Source organism: Mobula birostris, chromosome 23 (genome assembly GCF_030028105.1).
Source record: "Mobula birostris isolate sMobBir1 chromosome 23, sMobBir1.hap1, whole genome shotgun sequence".
In the NCBI taxonomy this organism is placed as follows: domain Eukaryota; kingdom Metazoa; phylum Chordata; class Chondrichthyes; order Myliobatiformes; family Myliobatidae; genus Mobula; species Mobula birostris.
Genome location: NC_092392.1, coordinates 44,051,439 through 44,071,951, shown reverse-complemented (window position 1 = coordinate 44,071,951; position 20,513 = coordinate 44,051,439). Strand labels below are relative to the sequence as shown.

At 38.2% G+C, this 20,513-nt stretch overlaps 1 protein-coding gene across 4 annotated transcripts in view; it reads left to right on the top strand.

Moving 5' to 3' along the window:
- The window catches only part of lrrk2 (leucine-rich repeat kinase 2), a 138,751-nt gene that overhangs the window by 77,572 nt on the left and 40,666 nt on the right, over positions 1 to 20,513 (top strand). For 3 of the 4 annotated variants that reach the window (XM_072241030.1, XM_072241034.1, XM_072241032.1), the window contains 8 exons: positions 1,925 to 2,052; positions 6,992 to 7,210; positions 9,236 to 9,437; positions 10,900 to 10,988; positions 12,383 to 12,570; positions 13,076 to 13,230; positions 13,761 to 13,916; positions 17,732 to 17,923. In XM_072241030.1, the coding sequence (XP_072097131.1) occupies positions 1,925 to 2,052; positions 6,992 to 7,210; positions 9,236 to 9,437; positions 10,900 to 10,988; positions 12,383 to 12,570; positions 13,076 to 13,230; positions 13,761 to 13,916; positions 17,732 to 17,923 (1,329 nt within the window). The remainder of the gene's footprint in view (positions 1 to 1,924; positions 2,053 to 6,991; positions 7,211 to 9,235; positions 9,438 to 10,899; positions 10,989 to 12,382; positions 12,571 to 13,075; positions 13,231 to 13,760; positions 13,917 to 17,731; positions 17,924 to 20,513) is intronic. The other variant, XM_072241031.1, reaches the window with a different exon arrangement.

The following is a 20,513-nucleotide window of genomic DNA, read 5'->3' as shown; positions in this document are numbered from 1 at the left end:
CTTACGAGCCTGATTGAATGTTTTGAGGATGTGACTAAACACACTGATGAAGGTAGAGCAGTAGATGTAGTGTATATGGATTTCAGCAAGGCATTTGATAAGGTACCACGTGCAAGGCTTACTGAAAAAATAAGGAGGCATGGGATCCAAGGGAAAATTGCTTCGTGGATCCAGAATTGGCTTGCACACAGAGGACAAAGAATGGTTGTAAACAGGTCATATTCTGCATGGCGGTCAGTGACCAGTGGTGTGCCTCGGGAATCTGTTCTGGGACCCCTTCTCTTCATGATTTTTATAAATGACCTGGATGAGGAAGTGGAGGGATGGGTTAGTAAACTTGCTGATGACACAAAGGTTGGGGGTGCTGTGGATAGTGTGGAGGGCTGTCAGAGGTTACAGCGGGACATCGATAGGATGCAAAAACTGGGTTGAGAAGTGGCAGATGGAGTTCAACCCAGATAAGTGTGAGGTGGTTCATTTTGTTAGGTCAAATATGATGGCAGAATATAGTATTAATGGTAAGACTCTTGGCAGTGTGGAGGATCAGAGGGATCTTGGGGTCCAAGTCCATAGGACACTTAAAGTTGCTGTGCAGGTTGACTCTGTTGTTAAGAAGGCATATGGTGCATTGACCTACATCAACCATGGTATTGAGTTTAAGAGGTGAGAGGTAATGTTACAGCTATATAGGACCCTAGTCAGACCCCACTTGGAGTACTGCGCTCATTTCTGGTCACCTCACTACAGGAATGACGTGGAAACTATAGAATAGGTGCACAGGAGATTTACAAGGATGTTGCCTGGATTGGGGAGCATGCCTTATGAGAATAGGTTGAGTGAACTTGGCCTTTTCTCCTTGGAGCGGCGGAGAATGAGAGGTGACCTGATAGAGGTGTATAAAACGATGAGAGGTATTGATCGTGTGCATAGTCAGAGGCTTTTTCCCAGGACTGAAATGGCTAACACGAGAGGGCGCAGTTATAAGGTGCTTGGAAGTAGGTACAGAGGAGATGTCAGGGGTAAGTTTTTTTTACACAGAGAGTGGTGAGTGCGTGGAATGGGCTGCTGGCAATAGTGGTGGAAGCAGATACGATAGAGACTCCTGGATGGATACATGAAGCTTAGAAAAATTGAGAGCTATACGTAACCCTAGGTAATTTGTAAAGTAAGTACATGTTCGGCACAGCATTGTGGGCCCAAGGGGCTTTATTGTGCTGTAGGTTTTCTATGTTTCAATGTTAAATCCCAATCTGGCACAACCAGTTTCTACAACTCAAAGCAGGCAGCTTAGAAGAAAAGGTGAATGAAATAATTTAAAGTTTTTTTAAGTTGTAATTAAATAATTGCAATCAATATTGCAGTCTTATTATTGTAGACTGTTTATATACTCATAAAAAGCTATTTGAGCTTTCGTTGTAACATAATTAGATGGGTCCTTTCACTGGAATGTGACAGCATTTAGAAAGTACGATGTGCCCAAAAACCGTTTATTTCAATTATTTATGTGATTGTGAAATTGAAGAACAGTAGCACAAATTAAATATTGAGGCAAATTGAAAAATGTACCAGGGATCATAAATGTTTAAAATATGTTTTTGTTACTGAGATTATCATTTTTTGTGCACCTTTATACAAGCAAGTAGTTAGATGAATTAAGTTTTGGTCAGTGATGCTCATGCATATTGCAAAATAAAAACTATCTCAAAGTGGAAAATGGGTAGACAAAATTATGCAGCGAACAGCATTCCATAGTTCATTAATAATGTGACATTTGAGATGTTTAGAGAAAATAACCAAGAAGCCAATCACATCATATTTAGAGATAGACATATTTCATTACTTCATGCAAAAGCGGTGACACCTATCAAATTCTGCATAGAATAAATTGAGAATGAAAGAACTAATGGTGCCTCTTTTCCATTAGGCCAAGAAGAGCTCTACAGCACATTTCCACATTTTATGTCTCCACTTGCCCTCTATCTTGTTGTTTGCGATCTGAGTAAAGGAGTTGCTGAAATTGATGCTATCAGACATTGGCTTTTCAACATAAAGGTATGGGACTATACATGTCTCTGTATTCAGTATTGTCAGCCTGCAGTATTCAAATTAATCCTATTCATCTATTTAATCTGAAAAGATGGAAAATAATATTGCTATCCATATGGAAAAAAAATGCCTGAAAGATGTGCATTTCTATCAATGCTCATGATTTGCAATTTTGTAGGTACTCTCACAGACCTGGGAATAATTTCCCTGATCAATACTATGCCATGACACTCTGGTTTACCTGATAATGCCCAGCAATAATTATCCCCTTGTTAGATCAAGTTATAAAAAATGCTCCTAATAAAGACTTTTTTTAGGGAATGGCATGGATGATGGCAGATACCTGGTTAAATGGTGTGAAATAATTTGGAAATTGATGATATTGTAATTCACTCTACTTAAAGTAATTTTTCAGTAGGGCAGTGGTATGTATCTATTTTCTGCACTAGGTACGCCTAATGGCAACATCAAAGTTAACTGGAAGCAATTAAACATTAAACTAGAGCAATGTAAATATCATTTTAAAAAAAGGCCTTTCCCTCTGTCCCTGAAAATTTGCATTGAAAACAAAGCACAGGGTCAAAGAAGTGATTAGGAATTTCAGTGAGAGTGGGCCTTGCCACTGCACTCCATGTAGTATCTGACAGAGGAACAACCTTGTAGGTTTGGGACTTCCATATTTGACCACCCATGCACAGAAGCCTGAGAAGATACAGTAGATGAATAGACTCTTTGGCCCACAGTGTTGTTTTGAACTATTTAAGCTAATAACGCTTCATTAAACCAGTCCCTTCTGCCTACACAAACTGTATATACCTCCATTTTCTGTATATTCAGCACCTATCGAAAAGTCTATTTCATTTCCACCACCTCTGTCAGTGCATTCCAGGTATCTATCACTCTCTATTTTAAAAAAAAATACAAGAAAGCGCCCAAATTAATTTCCTTTGAACTTATCTTCTCACACCTTTAATGCATACCCTTTCGTATTAGACATTTAAACCCTGGGATAAATGAACAGGGCTATCTACTCTAAACTGCAACCGGTGATGAGACTATGATTGGGGACTTTCAGAGCTTTGGGGAAAGTGGAGTTACCCCTTTGTCATTCATTACTCCCAGGGCTGCTCTGACCCGGAACGGTAGCACCTGCAAGGGTCCCTGCTCAGGGTACGAGCGAAGGCCAATGGCTGATCTGGCAGGTTCAGTAACTGAACTTATGATGGAGAAGGCGGATGAGCTACGACCTCAAATGTCAATGGCTATAGTATAGGCAGATGAACATTTGGGAAGAGAAATGACGATTTCTTTAGTTCGCCCAACGATAGGCAATAGCAAACCACCGTTGCTATTTGCTAAGAAAACCATGGTCAAACTCACAAAATGTATCACATAACAACAGCGTCAAGAGGATCTTCAAGACAATTCTGAAGATGTTTCGCTCGGTAGGGTTGATTCTGGCCAGCAGGGGATCCCCGAACGTCATCAAGCTACTGCTCATAAAATTCATGTAACACAAAAGAAAATTATTGCCACTTGGAATGTAAGAACCCTATATCAAGCAGGAAGATTGGACATTGTGATAAATGAAACGGAAAGACTAAAGATTAACATCATGGGAATTAGCGAAGTTCGTTGGATAGGTGCTGGAAAATGTCAGATTAGAAATAAAACACTAGTTTATTCTTGTGGAACATCCCATACTAATGGAGTAGGAATTCTTACAGATAAAAACATGGCAAGAAGTGTTTTAGGACATTGGGTAATATCAGAAAGAGTGCTCCTTGTTAGATTCAGAGGACAACCATTTGATTTAGCAATTATACAGGTATATGCACCAACAACAGATGGAACAAATGAGGATATAGATAAATTCTATGAAGAGCTTGAACAAGCAAAGAATGGATGCAAATTTCAAGATATTGTTATTGTCATGGGAGATCTAAATGCTGAAGTAGGACAAGGTTCTGATGGAAATACCATGGGAAAATTTGGACTCGGGGAAAGAAGTGAATGAGGTGAGAAATGGGTAGAATGGTGCAAGATGAATAATCAGGTCATTATGAATACCTACTTAAAAAACCATCCATGACGCTTGTGGACCTGGAAAAGTCCAGGTGATAACACTAGAAATCAAATTGACTTTATTACTATAAACCAAAGATTTAGAAACTCAGTGACTCAATGCAAAACATATCCAGGTGCAGACTGTAATAGTGACCATAACCCAGTAGTATGTCATGCAAAAGTGAAACTTAAAAAAACTAAAGAAGCAAAAACCTGAACAATCCCTTGACTACTTGCAATTAATTAAAGAAGTAAACTTAAGACAAAAATTTACAATTGAAGTAAGGAATAAGTTTCAAGGTCTAGAAATAGAATCTGTTGAAGATGATAGCAATCACGTAGAAATGAAATTTCACTCTCTAAAGGATGCCTTGGTAGAATCAGCAAAGTCAGTGATTCCTAAAAAAGAAAAAAGCACAAAGAATAAATGGATGACAGATGAAATCAAAAATCTAATGGAAGAAAGGAGACGGAAGAAAGCAAATCCTATAGAATATAAGTCCTTAGATTAAAAAAAAGTTAAAAGCTTATGTCAAGAAGCCAAAGAAGAATGGTTAAACCAGGAATGTGAGCAAGTAGAAAGAATCCCTATTACTGATCAAAAAGGTTACATCAACAAATCAAGAATATCACTGGTAAAAAGCTCCTCTGTTCTTCAGGTGGACGTTTGAAAGCAAAGGACGGTACTATTATCATGGAAAAAGATGATATTATGAACAGATGGACTGAGTATATTCAGGAATTGTTTGAAGACAATTGAGGCGAAAAACCAGAAATTAAGAAAAACATTGAAGGTCCAAGTATTTTAAAATCTGAAGTGCGTAATCCAAAAATAAGATGAAGAAAGGAAAGGCAGCAGGTCCTGATGAATTAGTAATAGAACAAATTATTGCCCTTGAAGACTATAGAATTGAAAAACTTACTGATTTAATCAATGACATTTATGAGACTGGAATAATACCAGAAGAGATGAAAAAATCCGTATTTATCACTCTTCCTAAGAAAGCTGGAGCAATAGAATGTGAATTACATAGGACCGTAAGTTTATTGAATCATATCACCAAGATCCTTCTAAGAATTTTGATGACAAGAGCTAAAAGTAAGATGCAAGCTGAACTAGACAAAGAACAATGTGGTTTTGTGAAAGACAAAGGTACAAGAAACGCAACATTGATGTTAAGGATACTATCAGAATGAGCTATTCAAGTGCGAAAAGATTTGTATGTTTGTTTTATCGACTACACAAAAGCATTTGATAAAGTGAAGCACAATAAGTTACTTGAAATATTACAGAAAACTCTAGATCTAGATTTGAAAGACCTCCACCTAATCAGAAATCTGTACTGGGAACGAACTGCCACTGTAAGAATAGATGGAGAAGTGATTCAGTTTACGAAAATCAAGAGAGGCGTTAGACAAGGGTATGTTTTCTCCCCTGATTTATTTAGTGTGTACAGTGAAACAATATTACAGAAAATAAGAGACATCTTGGGATTCAAAGTTGGCGGTGAAAACATCAATAATTTCAGATATGCAGATAACTCTGTGTTAATTGCAAGTACGGAGGAAGAACTACAAAACTTAATTGATATAGTTGTTGAAGAAAGTACAGAAATGGGTCTATCTATCAATTGCAAAAAGACAGAATGTATGGTGATATCCAAAAAGAAGGAGAATCCTATCTGCAGGCTGAGAATAAATGGGGAAGACATAAAACAAGTACAGAACTTTTGCTACTTAGGAAGCTGGGTGACATCAGATGGCAAGATAGGGATGGCAAAAGACACCTTTATGAGAATGAAGAGTATACTGACTAATACTAAACTAGGCATGACAACCAGAGTATTGAGATGTTATGTTTATCCAGTTATGTTATATGGCTCAGAATGTTGGACAATATCTAGTAACATGAGGAAACAAATTGTAGCAGCAGAGACGTGGTTTTTGAGGAGGATGCAAAGAATATGATGGACAAAACAAATATCTAACGCGAATGTCATGAACAGAACAAACACAAAAAGAGTAATAATGTATGAGATCATGAAAAGGCAATGTAACTTCATTGGGCATATGATTAGGAAAGAGGAGTTAGAATGTACGGTAATTATGGGAAAGACTGAGGAGAAGAAAGCAAGAAGAAGGCAAAGACAAATGATGATGGAGACAGCAGCCAGAGAACTGGAAATGGATACCAATGAATTGATCCACTTGACCCGAAATAGAAGTGTGTGGGCCATGGCAGTCAAAGCTCAAACTGGGCACGGCACCTGATGATGATGATGATGATGACCTACTCTAGCTATGCCTCTCATAATTTTATAAATTTCTTTCAGATCTCCTCTCAGCGTTTGTCACTGTCAAGAAAACAACACAAGTTTGTCCACCCTTATAGCACATGCTCTCTAATCCAAACGGTATCCTGGTAAACCACTTCTATGCCCATTTCAAAGCCTCCACATCCTTCCCATAATGGGGCAACCAGAATTGAATGCAGTACTTCAGTATGGCCTAACCCAGGTTTTCTAAGCTTTAATGTAACTTCCTGACTCTTGAATTCAATTTGCCATTGGCCACCTTTACCATCCTATCAACTTGTGTGACTATTTTCAGGGAACTATTGACTTGGACCCAAGATTACTTCGTACTTAAGACAGTATAAACAGCTGATCTTCAGTGGTTTCCTTCTGTTTTACTGCTATTAACTATGTAATCTGGCACTCCAGCTTCTTAATGTTTTATTGTCATCATTTTGTATTGGAACATTTTGTGATGGTTATTAGATGTGAGATCTAAGAAAGGAATTTTTCAATAAGTTTCTAATTGTGAAGTTGATAATTATTTTATAACAAGGTTTACAAATTTTCTTTTATGCTGATAGGCCCATGTCCCATCTTGTCCAGTAATTCTTGTTGGAACTCATATGGATGTGACTGATGAAAAGCATTGGCAAAGCTGCATTCCCAGAATCAAGGCGCAATTCATTCGGCATCATGATTTCCCTTCTGTTCGTGACTTCCGTTTTGTGACAGCTACAGAAGAATCTGAATCGATAACAAAATTGCGAAGAGCTATTATCAGTGAAATACAGACATTTAAGGTGCTGTTACAGATTTTAAAAATACAGCTCTGCTTTTGAAAAAATAAGGTGGCTTTTGACTGTTCTGCCCCTTGGAGATGGGGTTGAGATAGGAAAGGTAGAAGATAAAATAACTGATGATGAGGTGGCTGTAAAATTGAAGCTTAAATTCATCTCTGCAGCAGATTGCTCATACCCCATTTATGGGGAGGGGGAGAAGGAAGATAAAGAACAATATTAATGTTAATACAAGTAAATGCAAATTATCTTGCCATCACTTGTTGTTGCTCTCTCTTACCACTTTCCCAAACAATCCCGACATTCACTTCCCTTTTCTCCTTACCTACGCGGGTAAATCATTCTGCTCTCTTTGACTTAAGCATATTCTCTCTTCCACTGCCACACACTTCTACAACTATCCCTTCACATCTCCCCTGACCCCTGCCCCACAAAGCTGTCTTCTTTGTCCCCTTAACATGTTTCCCTCCTTCTCTGTTATGTAACTCAAATGGCCCTGCTTACAGTGTGTGATGAATACACTTTAGCAGCTAAACCTCCATGTTTGTGCATTGAAGGTAGTGAATGGCTGTTGGAGAAAAGCAGCACTTAGTTATAGTTTGTTGCTTTCCTTAAATCAAGGTCATTGTTTTGTGTTCTTGACATCACAACAGTTTGCTGGATCTGACAGGGCTTGGGTTAGAGAAATTTAGGGTTCGGGAGGGAGTTATGGCTGGCTGCTAAGTCTGTTCTTCACTTGGCACTGCTGACATGTTGTTCAGTTGCCACTTCAGAAAGAGCCGGCACACCTTTTGGGATTCTTAGACCTAAGCGTACCCTTCTTGTTCCAATTATCACTGCAGTAAATTAATATGTCTGTGGGCATTTTAGTTCTAACAGCAGCTGTTTGCAGACATAAATTACTTGACACAAAATTATTGTCAAAAGAAGAAAGATGATCATTAAGTTTAATTAACCAATGAGAATAATAATCTTGTGTAGTTTTTATTTGTTGAGAATCGCTATTTGTCACAGTGTTCTTTGTGATTATAGGTTTAAATCCATTTTATTCCTTGATAGCAGGACCTAAATAACCATTGTGACTCATTAAAAATAAGTCATTTTACAATAGACAATAGACAATAGATGCAGGAGTAGGCTATTTGGCCCTTCGAGCCAGCACCGCCATTCACTGTGATCATGGCTGATCATCCACTATCAGTATCCAGTTCCTGCCTTATCCCCATAACCTTTGATTCCGCTATCTTTAAGAGCTCTATCCATCTCTTTTTTGAAAGCATCCAGAGACTTGGCCTCCACAGCCTTCTGGGTCAGAGCATTCCATATATCCACCACTCTCTGGGTGAAAAAGTTTTTCCTCAACTCCGTTCTAAATGGCCTACCCCTTATTCTTAAACTGTGGCCTCTGGTTCTGGACTCACCCATCAGCGGGAATATGCTTCCTGCCTGCAGCGTGTCCAATCCCTTAATAATCTTATATGTTTGAATAAGATCCCCTCTCAGCCTTCTAAGTTCCAGAGTATACAAGCAAGGTCGCTCCAATCTTTCAACATATGACAGTCCCGCCATCCCGGGAATTAACCTTGTGAACCTTCGCTGCACTCTCTCAATAGCAAGAATGTCCTTCCTCAACTTTGGAGACTAAAACTGCACACAGTACTCCAGGTGTGGTCTCACCAGGACCCTGTACAGCTGCAGAAGGACCTCTTTGCTCTTACACTCAATTCCCCTTGTTCTGAAGGCCAGCATGTCATTAGCTTTCTTCACTGCCTGCTGTACAGTTGGTAGTCCATGGTTTGAATTTGCATTATGTATGAAAATTTCTAAAAGTTAGAAGCATAGACTGAGAAACTGCAGCACAAGTTGTAGAAAATATTAGCGATAAATGGACCAGTTTCTAAGTTCTAACTAAATTTATATTGCTACGTTAGTGCTACCTTGCTTGTATTGCCAAGTTTTTGTTATTTGAGTAATGTGCTTTGATTTAGCTTAAAAGAAGATTCCTATTTTCCTATATTATCTTTGCAGATTAGAGACCAACCTGTAATGGGCCAGTTGATCCCACAGGGATATATGGAGCTGGAAAAGAGGATTACACAAGAGCGAAGGAGTGTCCCTTTGGAATTTCCAGTAATTCATCAGCAGCGGCTGTTGGAAATAGTTCAAGAGAATCAGTTGCAGCTGGATGAAAATGAACTGCCGCATGCTGTTCACTTCCTCAAGGGTTCTGGTATTTGTTTAATGTTTACTGTTTTCAAGTAGAAATGCATTGCCTGGTTAATTTTGTACAGGTTAGGGTAGCAGTTTTTTATGCATAAAAGTAAAGAGAAGATGAAAAAGCAAGAAGCACCTGATGCAGGAAATCAGAAATACAAATGAAATGCTGAAAAACTCAGCTGGTCAACACCACATGTGGAGAGAGAAACAGAGATTAATGACTTTGTATCAGATAAATCGTCAATAATTGACATGAAATTTCACCTCTGTTTCTACCACCCACCACAGATGCTGCCTGACTTGCTGATCTATAGCATTTTTTGTTTTTATTGAGTGACGCTGTGGAACAGGTGGCCTCTTGTGGAATCAGTCAAATTAAATATATCTACTTATTTTCATTTCCTGTTTTGTACATCACTTTCTGTCCTGCTATAAATATTCTATTTGCTATGTATCTGAACTCTAATATTTTCAAGAGAAGCCATTAAGTATTTACTTTACTCTCAAGTTAGATATGACTTAGAAAACAGTGGAACTATTTATCCATTTCTGCTAGTGTTAATAGTGTCATAGCCACTATGCTGTCTTAGGTTGAACTATTGTAACCACAGTATCCTGGTAGAACCCAAGCTGAGTTCCTATCATATTTCTTCCCCAAAACAAAATCTGTTGACTTTCATTTTCTCCTCCTGTCTTATGTAATCTGTTGCTCACATGTTCATTCATGCCTTTTGTCACCTCTGATTTTACTGTTTCTGTGATGTTTTGCCTATCTCAATCAACATAATCTTCAGTTCATCCAAACTCTTGGAGCCTTTATCCTCTCCCATACTAAATTTTATTTATTTCCAATTGCAAAATTACGTTGATTTTTATATGCAGTTCAAAGAACCACATCTCTTGAACACAGCCTGTTTATTTCCCCTTTCTCCACCAATACTAGACAAAACTGCAGATGTTTAGGCCCCTGAATCCAAAATTTCTTCTCCTCATGCCCCTGACTGCATCTCACTTCCTTTTAGTGCTAATACTGAGATTTTGCTGACTTCTGAAATATCATTCAATAGTTCAGCAACTATTCAGTTCAGCAACAAGATGTCCTTTCACATATTTGAGGCATCTTGGCATATTTTGTTTTGACCTTATCAATCAAACGGAACTATCACTAACACAAAAAAATCTATTCACTTTCATTTTGACTGTTCATACCAGTACGAAAATGCAGATAAAATTGACTCAACAGAAACTGAAATAGTTTAATGAGTTTCCCTTGGAGACAATTAGCTGTGAAGTATATTTAAAAACTTAAAGGAATGATATTGATAATGTTGCTCCATGAAATACAAAGCCTTGAAAGAAAGTCATTGTACTGGGAGGGAGAAAAGTAATATAATTTGGTGCACAGAATTTCCGTTCACCAAAGTTTGTATTTTGGTTGATGTTATGCTATTGACCAATGATTTTGTTTCTTGCAGGTGTGCTACTGCATTTTTGTGACCCCGCTCTTGAGTTACGGGATCTTTATTTTATAGATCCACAATGGTTGTGTAAAACAATTGCACAGGTAAAATCTTACAACCATTTTTTCCCAAAATTGTTGTACAATGAATAATGACTATCTTAAATCTTGTGTTTTTTTTTGTCTGCCTCTTCATCTGAAACACTTGATGAATTCTATCTGTGCAATGTTATTTGATGGACTTGGATTTTAAGAAAGCATCAGCATAATTTTATTTGTAAAAGCTGACGTAACGATGGGAATTTTTTCAAGCACAGCTGATAGAGCTGCTGCCATGCCGTTTGAGCAACACAGGTTCAATCCTGACATCTTGTGCTGTCTCTGTAGATTTTATGCATTCTCCCTTTGACAGCATGCATTTTCTTTGGATGCTCTGGTTTCGTCCCACAACCCATTAACATGCAGATCAATAGGCTAATTGGCTACCGTAAATTTCTGAATGTGCAGTTGGGTGGTAGAATCTGGAGGTGTTGATGGAATTGTGAGGTAAATCAAAGATTGGATTAGTGTAATCCAGTGGCTACGTGTGGACTCTCAGTAGGCTAAAAGTCCTGTATTCTCACTGAATAATGCTGTGGAAAGGAAAAACACACAATAACTTGAATATTACTTTTATTTTTCAAAGCGCTTATTTGCTTATCATGCAATCAAATGGAGGATTATTTGTTTGTGTCGTGGTTTTACAAAGGACAAGGAGACGCCGAAGATTCTTCAAGAAATGTTTAAACTTTAATTTGTAAACCAAAGCTGAGACAGTCAGTGGGCTAGCCTCTGGATGCCCGCCACTGAATGCCTGCCTATTTTTTCACACAGCATTCTTTATAGCCCCCCTTCTCGCATTAGCGTACAGCTGTAAGTTTCACTCTAGCTAATAAATCAGTTACTCTTATCTCTCTCACTTGGCTACATTCCTTTCTCAAAGGGTTAAAAGTACACAGGTTTCATTCTAACTAATGAATCAATGGTTACATAGTGAAATACCATAGGAATCCCTACACACTCAATAACAGACACTTAATGCATAGCAAAGGCATCGTAAACACCTGAATAAACACTTGATACGCAATAAAAGTACACTAAAATAAACACTTGGAAAACAGAGTGTTACAATGTTTTCCAATATTTGTAAGTTATTATGATGCATTTTATTGTCCAGAAATTATAGAGAAATATTCAGAATGGAGCCTTTTCAACATTTAGAAATCCTTCTTAAAATATCTGAATAACTTCACTTTGATTCAATGAATATACCTCGAGAGGTCAGTCAGAAATGTGTATGTGATGTCTTATTTGTCAGAAGTTCTGTGGTGAAAATCTTCAAGAAATAAAATAGCAGTTTTGATCTAATTTATCCTTTATTTGTTTGAAATTGAAACAAGATTTGCTATATAACTACTGTAAGAATAAGTATCAATTTTGTGTGTTTTGTTTGAAAATAGATTTCAACTATTAAAGCATCATGTTTTCCAAAGCATCCTTGTGGTATTATTTATCAATCCGATGTCGAGAAGTTTCTCTCACAAGAAAACAATTTTCCTCAAAATTACATACCACAATGCATAAGACTTCTAGAAAAATTTCAGATTGCATTGCCTTTAGGAGGACAACAACTACTTATTCCAAGCAGGTACCTCTCAGTCCAAAGACCATTACTTGCGATGAATTCAGAAATTATCAATTGTATAAATATTGGATGAAAGGCGAAATGTAATGCTATAACACTGTACATGTGTGGTTCAACATTAGTTTTCTGTTCCAAATGAAATATAAATGAAAGTGAATGGAGTGAATGTCGTAGATTTCTTGGAAATTTAAGAGTACTCGCACACAAATTTAGTGGGATTAAATATTAATACCTCAATCTCCTTTTGATGTGCTTCTTGTAGGTAAGAAATTGATTGAGATAAATGTCTAATTCCTTACTACAAACAGATTTTTATCATGGTGCTGTAGTTTTTGTAACCTTGCAATTACCTTTCTTCCATCAGGGATATCATTAAACCTTAATAAATAAAATGTTAATTTTGCACTTAAGTGTTTATTTCACCAAGTGCCTTGTTTCTAAAACTATCTTTCAGTATAACTTATGTGTTGTAGACATTTTATAACACACTTCTTACTTTTTGTTGCAGCTTACCTGATCAGAGACCTGTAATTGAACTTCCACACCGTGAAAACTCTGAACTGATCGTAAGAGTTTATGAAGCACCGTACTTTCCAATGGGATTCTGGTCTAGACTTATTCACAGGCTAATTGAGGTTTCAGCTTGTTTGCTTCGTAGATACGGTAACTACTTTTTACCTTTTGATTATATACTCAATTAATATATAGTGGGATTGTGGGATTTAGATAATAGATAGTGGGAATTAGGAGTGAAAACTAGTCAAGAGGGAGCACGATTTATGTCATCTTAAAACAAGACATTAATTTCATTAAAAATAATTGCTTCCATTTAAAGGGAAGTTTTGTTATCAATATTTCCCCACAGCGTAGTACTTCCTATCACTGTTGATAATTTAGTGTTTGTTTTATTCAAGTATTTTGATACCTTAGCCTTTGTTAATAATCTCATCTGATAATCATGTTACTACAATAATCAAAAGCATTAGGAATGTATACGCAATTATTCTGAAATGTCTTAACCTTCCTGGATAAATATTAAATTGATAACCCAGCCGATCATTTCCTAATTAGGAAAATGAAGGGTCTGGTGACTGAATGTAATAAATAAAACAGTGAAAAACATGATTAACGTACGACTGTGTTATTGATGTCTGGAGCAAATTTATTTCAAGCTAAAGGAAGTTATTTTGTAGCAGATGAAGAGAAGCCTCTACGTTCCAATAAAACATATTGGAGACATGGGATCTACCTGATGTGGTCACCAGAAGTCTATTGCCTGGTAGACTCAGCTACATTGCATCATAAACTAGAGAGTGTTCTCAGAATAACTGTTCCGTGCTCCAAGAAAGGTAAGCAGCTATTTTAGAAACGTGTATTCAAATTTATTATGATTTGTATCCCAGGGTGGATGTAAAATGTTCAAATTATATTTATACATTACCATTTCATTTCAATGTGCTTCTGGACTAATAATAACAAAATCAAACATTAAACAACCTAGAATAAAAACATGGCATAAATAATATTAGCCATGAAAACTTAGATTGTTCTAAAAACACATCTCCCTTTCTAATGTTTGTTAGGGAAAGAAATCTTTCATCTTCATGTGGAACGTCTCCCTAGTTTGTAATTGATCCTGAAGTGGTCTATCCAGCTATCCAATTCAAGGGCAAAGAAGATGGACAATAAGATCACAAGACATAGGAGCAGAATTAGGCCATCTGGCCCATCGAGTCTGCTCTACTATTCAATCATGGCTGATCCCTTTTTTTTTTAGTCTCCTTCTCAACCCCAATTCTTGGCCTTCTCCCCATTACCTTTCATGCCACATCCAATCAAGAACCTATCAATCTCTGCCTTGGATACACCGAACGACCTGGCCTCCTCAACTGCATGTGGCAACAAATTCCACAAGTTCACCACCCTTTGGCTAAAGAAATTTCTCCACATCTGTTTTGAAAGGGTGCCCCTCTATCCTGAGGTTGTGCCCTCTTGTGCTAGACTCTCCCACCATGGGAAACATCCTTTCCACATCTGCTCTGTCTAGGCCTTTTAACATTCGAAAGGTTTCAATGAGATCCCCCCGTCATCCTTCTGAATTTCAGCAAGTACAGACCCAGAGCCATCAAATGTTCCTCGAATGATAATGCTTTCATCCCTGGAATCATCCTTGTGAACCGTCTCTGGACCCCCTCCAATGCCAGCACATCTTTTCTAAGCTGGGGGCTCCAAAACTGTTCACAATACTCAAGGTGAGGCCTCACCAGAGCCTTTTAAAGCCTCAGCGTCACATCCTTGCTCTTGTACTCTAGACCTCTTGAAATGAATGCTACCATGGCATTTGCCTTCCTCACCACTGACTCGACCTGCAAGTTAACCTTAAGGGTGTTCTGCACAATGACTCCCAAGTCCCTTTGCATCACAGATTCCTGGATTTTCTCCCTGTTTCGAAAATAGTCCACATATTTATTTCTACTACGGAAGTACATTTTCCAGCATTGTATTTCATTTGCCACTTTCTTGCCCATTCTCCTAATCTGTCTAAGTCAGACATCCCACCCTGTAAAAGCTCATTTCAGGGAGGTAGCACCATCAATTTGCCGGAGACTCCTGGGAGAGGTGAGATGTCTGCAATAGAGTAGCTCCTTAGCAGCCAGCCAGCTAGTTTAAATAACGGTAGCTATGCTAATTAACGAATGACACCTGTTAAACTCACCTCAACACGTCTTTTACAGTCTTAACCCACCATGGGCAATAGAAAAGCATTGTTGCAAACAGTGCAGCGAGCAGCACTGTCATTATTTTGACCCCTATTAGGCAGAAGTACACTTTAGTGTAGTCTGGGGTGACGTACGTTTTATATTTTTTTGGAACACTGCAATGGCACGCTCTTGCTCTCTGTCTCTCACTCGCACGCTCTCTCTCTCTCGTCGCTCGCACGCTCTCAAGCACTCTCGCTTGCTTTCTCTCTCGCTCGCTCTCTCTCCCTCTCTCGCTTGCTCTCGCTTGCTTTCTCCCTCGTTCGCTCTCTCTCGCTCGCGCACTCTCACTCTCTCGTGTGCGCTGTCTCTCGTGGTCGCTCTTGCGCTCTCTCTTGCTTTTCTCTCGCTCGCTGTCAAAAAAATTGATTTCCATGATATTGTATATAATTTGCGGGCATCAGGGAGCCACTATTAATATGCGGGAAACTCCCGGAAGTTCCGGGAGAGGTGGGATGTCTGGTCTAAGTCCTTCTGCATCCTACCTGTTTCCTCAACACTACCTGCCCCTCCACGAACCTTCATTTCATCTGCAAACTTGGCAACAAAGCCACCTGTACAATCATCTTAATCATTTATATACAGCATAAAAAGAATGGCTCCAACACGGATCCCTGCAGAATACCACTAGTCACTGGCAGCCAACCAGAAAAGGATCCTTTTATTCCCACTCACTGCCTCCTACCAATCAGCAAATAAATGTTGATCCTGCACACTAAGCCTTTATTCAGTGAAGGAATTTGAAAATAAGTTGTATGAAACAGTAATATTAACAAATTATAAACACATTTTTCTTAGATGTATGAATGTAGCTCTAGTAGGAAATACTTCGCCAATTTGAGGTTCCTGTAATGCACACTAGAACCATAAAACATTTATGGCACCACTGCTACAAAAAAAAAGAGCAACCACCTTCAAAGGCCCTCACCAGCCAGGCTATGCCCTTTTCTCATTAATATCAGTGGACAGGAGGGATCTTTAGGGGTTTAGGCCATAACACCACTAGGTTCATAAACAGTTATTATCCTACAACTATCAGGCCCCTGAATCAGTGTGGATAACTTCATTTCCCACTACTCTGAACTAATTCTGCAATCTCCAGACTCACCTTCAAACACTCTTTCCAAGTGATCAACTTCTTGGTCTGTAACCTTGTAATTTAAGCAGTTTAAGCACACACAAAGTACTTTTTAAATGCATTGAGAGTTTCTGCATTTAACATTCATTGAAGGTCTATATTTCAAATCACTGTCATCAATGAAGTATAACAAAGTTCCTCACCTCCACTCTTTCACACTTTACCTCTTCAAACCTACCAGTTAATGCAAGAACATGCTTTCTGCTTTTTGATCTCACTCTTAAGGGAGAAACATTATTCCTATGTACTCTGAGCTCCATTAAAAATACTCCTCAACTTTGAAAATGAAAATCTGCAAACGGTGGAAATCTGAAAAAGAACCCACAAGAAGTTAAAGGAAATACTCAGGAGGTGCAGTAAACCTCTGTGGGGAGAGGGGGATGTGTTTCTGTTTTGATTACCTTTTAAAAGAGCAAAAAGAATTGGAAAATATTTTATGTTGCACAGAAGGGGGAAAGAGAAGAGATTAAAAAGAATCATGGTGATTGCAAGGAAGCATCTTTCCTGGAATGTCATGTCCAGAACTGCATTTAGTTCTCAAACTGCAGTCCAACCAGAGTTACTTTTTCATCTGTGGCTGTATTTTAATCTCTGTATTTTATAGTCTTTGTCTCTATTAATAAAACATCCCTTTTGCATTTTTATCCATTGATCTGACCATATATATTTTTGGATCTATGGAAGTACATTCCATTATCAGTTTGTCCCTCCACACCACTCAGTATCTCCATCTACATTAAAATTCCCTTGCTTTTCTGCACCTCTCCAAATGTAGTGCCTCACAGTTGACCAGATTAAATTGTACTTGCTACTTTTCTGATTAACTGATTAAACTATCATGTATTTGTACAACGGAAGTTTTCCTGCTGCTAACCCTGTAGTGATTTAGTGTTAGGTCATTTGCAAATCTCTCTAATACATTTCTTACCTTTAAGTCAATGTCATTAATATATCAGTTCTGTAATTAAAGAACTTTGAAGATGTTAATCTTGTCCAGGTTGTTTTATAACTAGTTCTATTTGATTTGTATGCAAATTGAACAAAAAAATTGACTACACAACAAATAGTGCTGAAAATTCAACAAAATATTTATTCGTTGAGATACAGCATGGAATAGGCCCTTCCAGCCCTTTGAGCTACACCAGCCAGCAATTCCCCAATTTAATCCTAGCCTAATCACAGGACAATTTACTATGACCAATTAACTTATTGCTCATTATTGTAATGACAAAATTATTACCTTGTTTCTATTGCGTTAAACAATTAGGGTACATTCTGTTGGGCCAGATTGTGGATCACATTGATTCCCTGCTGGAAGAGTGGTTTCCAGGCCTACTGGAGACTGATATAAATGGTGAAGGAGGGACTCTTTTGAAGAAGTATGCCATGTATAGCTTTGAAAATGGTCAAGAATGTCAGCGAATTCTACTGGATGATTTATTAGAAGTGGCAGAAACAGGTATTCATTTCTATGTAACATCTGAATTGTGATTAGTTGGTGAAATATAGATCTTCCAATTGTAGCTTCCATTATGCTTAGAGTTAACTGTGGATTTCTTTGGTAAATTGGAATAACTACTGATTATAATAATGTAGGCTGTTTGAAATGGTGAATTGAAAGTATTAGTATGCATTACAATTATGTATTTATACTCATGCATTCAACTCACAGTATTTTATTAACAATTTGGGAAATAATTGTGATCCAGCATCTGCAGTCTCTTGTGTCGCCATCTTGATCTTATCTGAGACATAATAGATTCTGTAAATAATGGAAATCTTGAGTAACGCACACAAAATAATGTCAGAATCATCAGGTCAGGCATCATCTATGGCAGGAAATAAACAGTCAATATTTGGGTCAAGACTCGTCAACCCGACTGGAAAGGAAGTGGACATAAACCAGCATAAGGTGGCGGGATAGGGAGGCACACAAGCTGGCGGGTGATGGGTGAGGCCAGGGGAGAGGGAAGATGAGTCTTATTTGAGTTGGTTTTCTGCACCAATGTGATGAGCAAAATTGTTCAGTGACATTTGTAAAATATAAAAGGCAACTCCATTATTCTTAATTTACCTTTCACATTATTCCTAATAGTGTGAAAGGTAAATCATGGTTGACTAATTTATTGGAGTTCTTCAAAGAACTAATAGGTGCAATAAGAAAGGAGAACCATATCCTTACCTCCCCCCTCCCCCACCTAACCCAACCCTCCACTTTCAGCAGGGATTGCTCCTGCCCTCCATGATTCCTTTGTCTATTTGTCCCTCCCCATTAATCTCCCTCCCAGCACTTATCCCTGCAAGTGGCCTAAATACTACACCTGCCCATACACCACCTCTCTCACCTCCATTCAGGGCCCCAGGCAGTCCTTCCAGGTGAGGCAACACTTAACCTGCGAATGTGCCACTGCTCCCAATGCAGCCTCCGCCACATTGGTGCGACTCAACATAAATTGGGGGCCTACCCTGTTGAACACCCCCACACCATCCACCAGAAGCTGAACTTCCCAGTGGCCAAACATTGTAATTCCAATTCCCGTTCCGACATGTCACTCCATGGTCTCCTCTTCTGCCAAGATGAGGCCATCCTCAGGGTGGAGGAGCAACACCATACATTTCATCTGCATAGCCTCCAACCTGATGGCATGAACATATATTTCTTCTTGTGATAAACACATTTCCCCCTCCCCCTTCTAATCCCACTTCTGACCTTTACCTCACCTGCTTATTACTTCCCACTGGGTCCCCTCTTCCTTCCCTTTCTCCTATGGTCCATTCTCCTCTCCTATCAAATTCCTTCTTCTTTAGCCTTTGACCTTTCCCAGCCATCTGGCTTACTTATCACCTTCCTGCCCCTTCCTCCACCTTTTTATTCTGGTAGCGTCCCCTTTCCTTCTCAGTCCTGAAGAAGGGTCTCAGCCTGAAATGTTGGCTATCTATTCATTTCCCTATATGTTGCCTGGCGCGCTGAGTTCCTCCAGCATTTTGTGTGTGTTGCTACAGGTGTGTGATAATTTGTTTTCCAAAGAGTGTTGCATCAAACTGATTGCTGAAAATAAAAGCTCAAGGTATCAGAGGAAGCTTATGGCGTTCAGTGATCCTGGAACAGCTTCTTCCCTTCTGACATCCAATTTTTGAATAGACTTCGAACCCATGAACACTACCTCACTACTTTAAAAATTTTTATTTCTGCACTACTTATTTAGTTCAACTATTTAATATGTATATTGTATATATAATACATATACACTTTAATTCGTACTTTTATTTTCTCTATTAATATGTATTGCATTGTACTGCTGTAGCAAAGAACAAATTTCACAACATATGCCAGTAATATTAAACCTGAATTCTGATTCTGTTTTAAAAAAAATTGCTGAGTTGACAAATAGAAAATAGGGGCAAGTTTTTTTTTCTAGTTGGCAAGATATAATGAATGGTGTACAACAGGAATCAATGCCAAGACTTCAACTTTTTATACTTTATAAGAATTGCTTTGGTGCAGACCCTCAATGTACGCTTCTGCATTTACTGGTGACATGAAGAATGGTAAGTAGCCCAGATGTGAAGAGGGCATGAGAGAACTACAAAAGGATATATGGCTTAAATGAATAGAAGAAGATCTGACAAATAGAGTAGAATTTTACAAAGAGTAAAATTTTGTTGGGAAGTCAAAATAAAGCATACTGCTTTAGAATTCTATGAAATGAAGGAATGGTTGTTTGCCCTGGCATATTTCAGGGAAGATATCAATTTGTCCATAATAAGATGAAGTCTGCATCACAAAACAGACAATCTGCATCTGAATCAATCTTTTTTTTTATTGACAGACCATAATGAATTAAGAAATGAATAATTTAGAAGGGAGAGATCAGCTTAGATTTGTGAATGGTAGTGGAAAAGAGGCAGTCACATGAGAAGTTTCCATTCATATGCCTATCCTTTAAGCAAAGAAGCACTTAGTAATAGTAAGGAAGGCAAGGCAGAAATCCTAATCCGATTCCAAGCTATTTCAAATTCTCTTCAGTCATAGTAATGCTCACTTGACC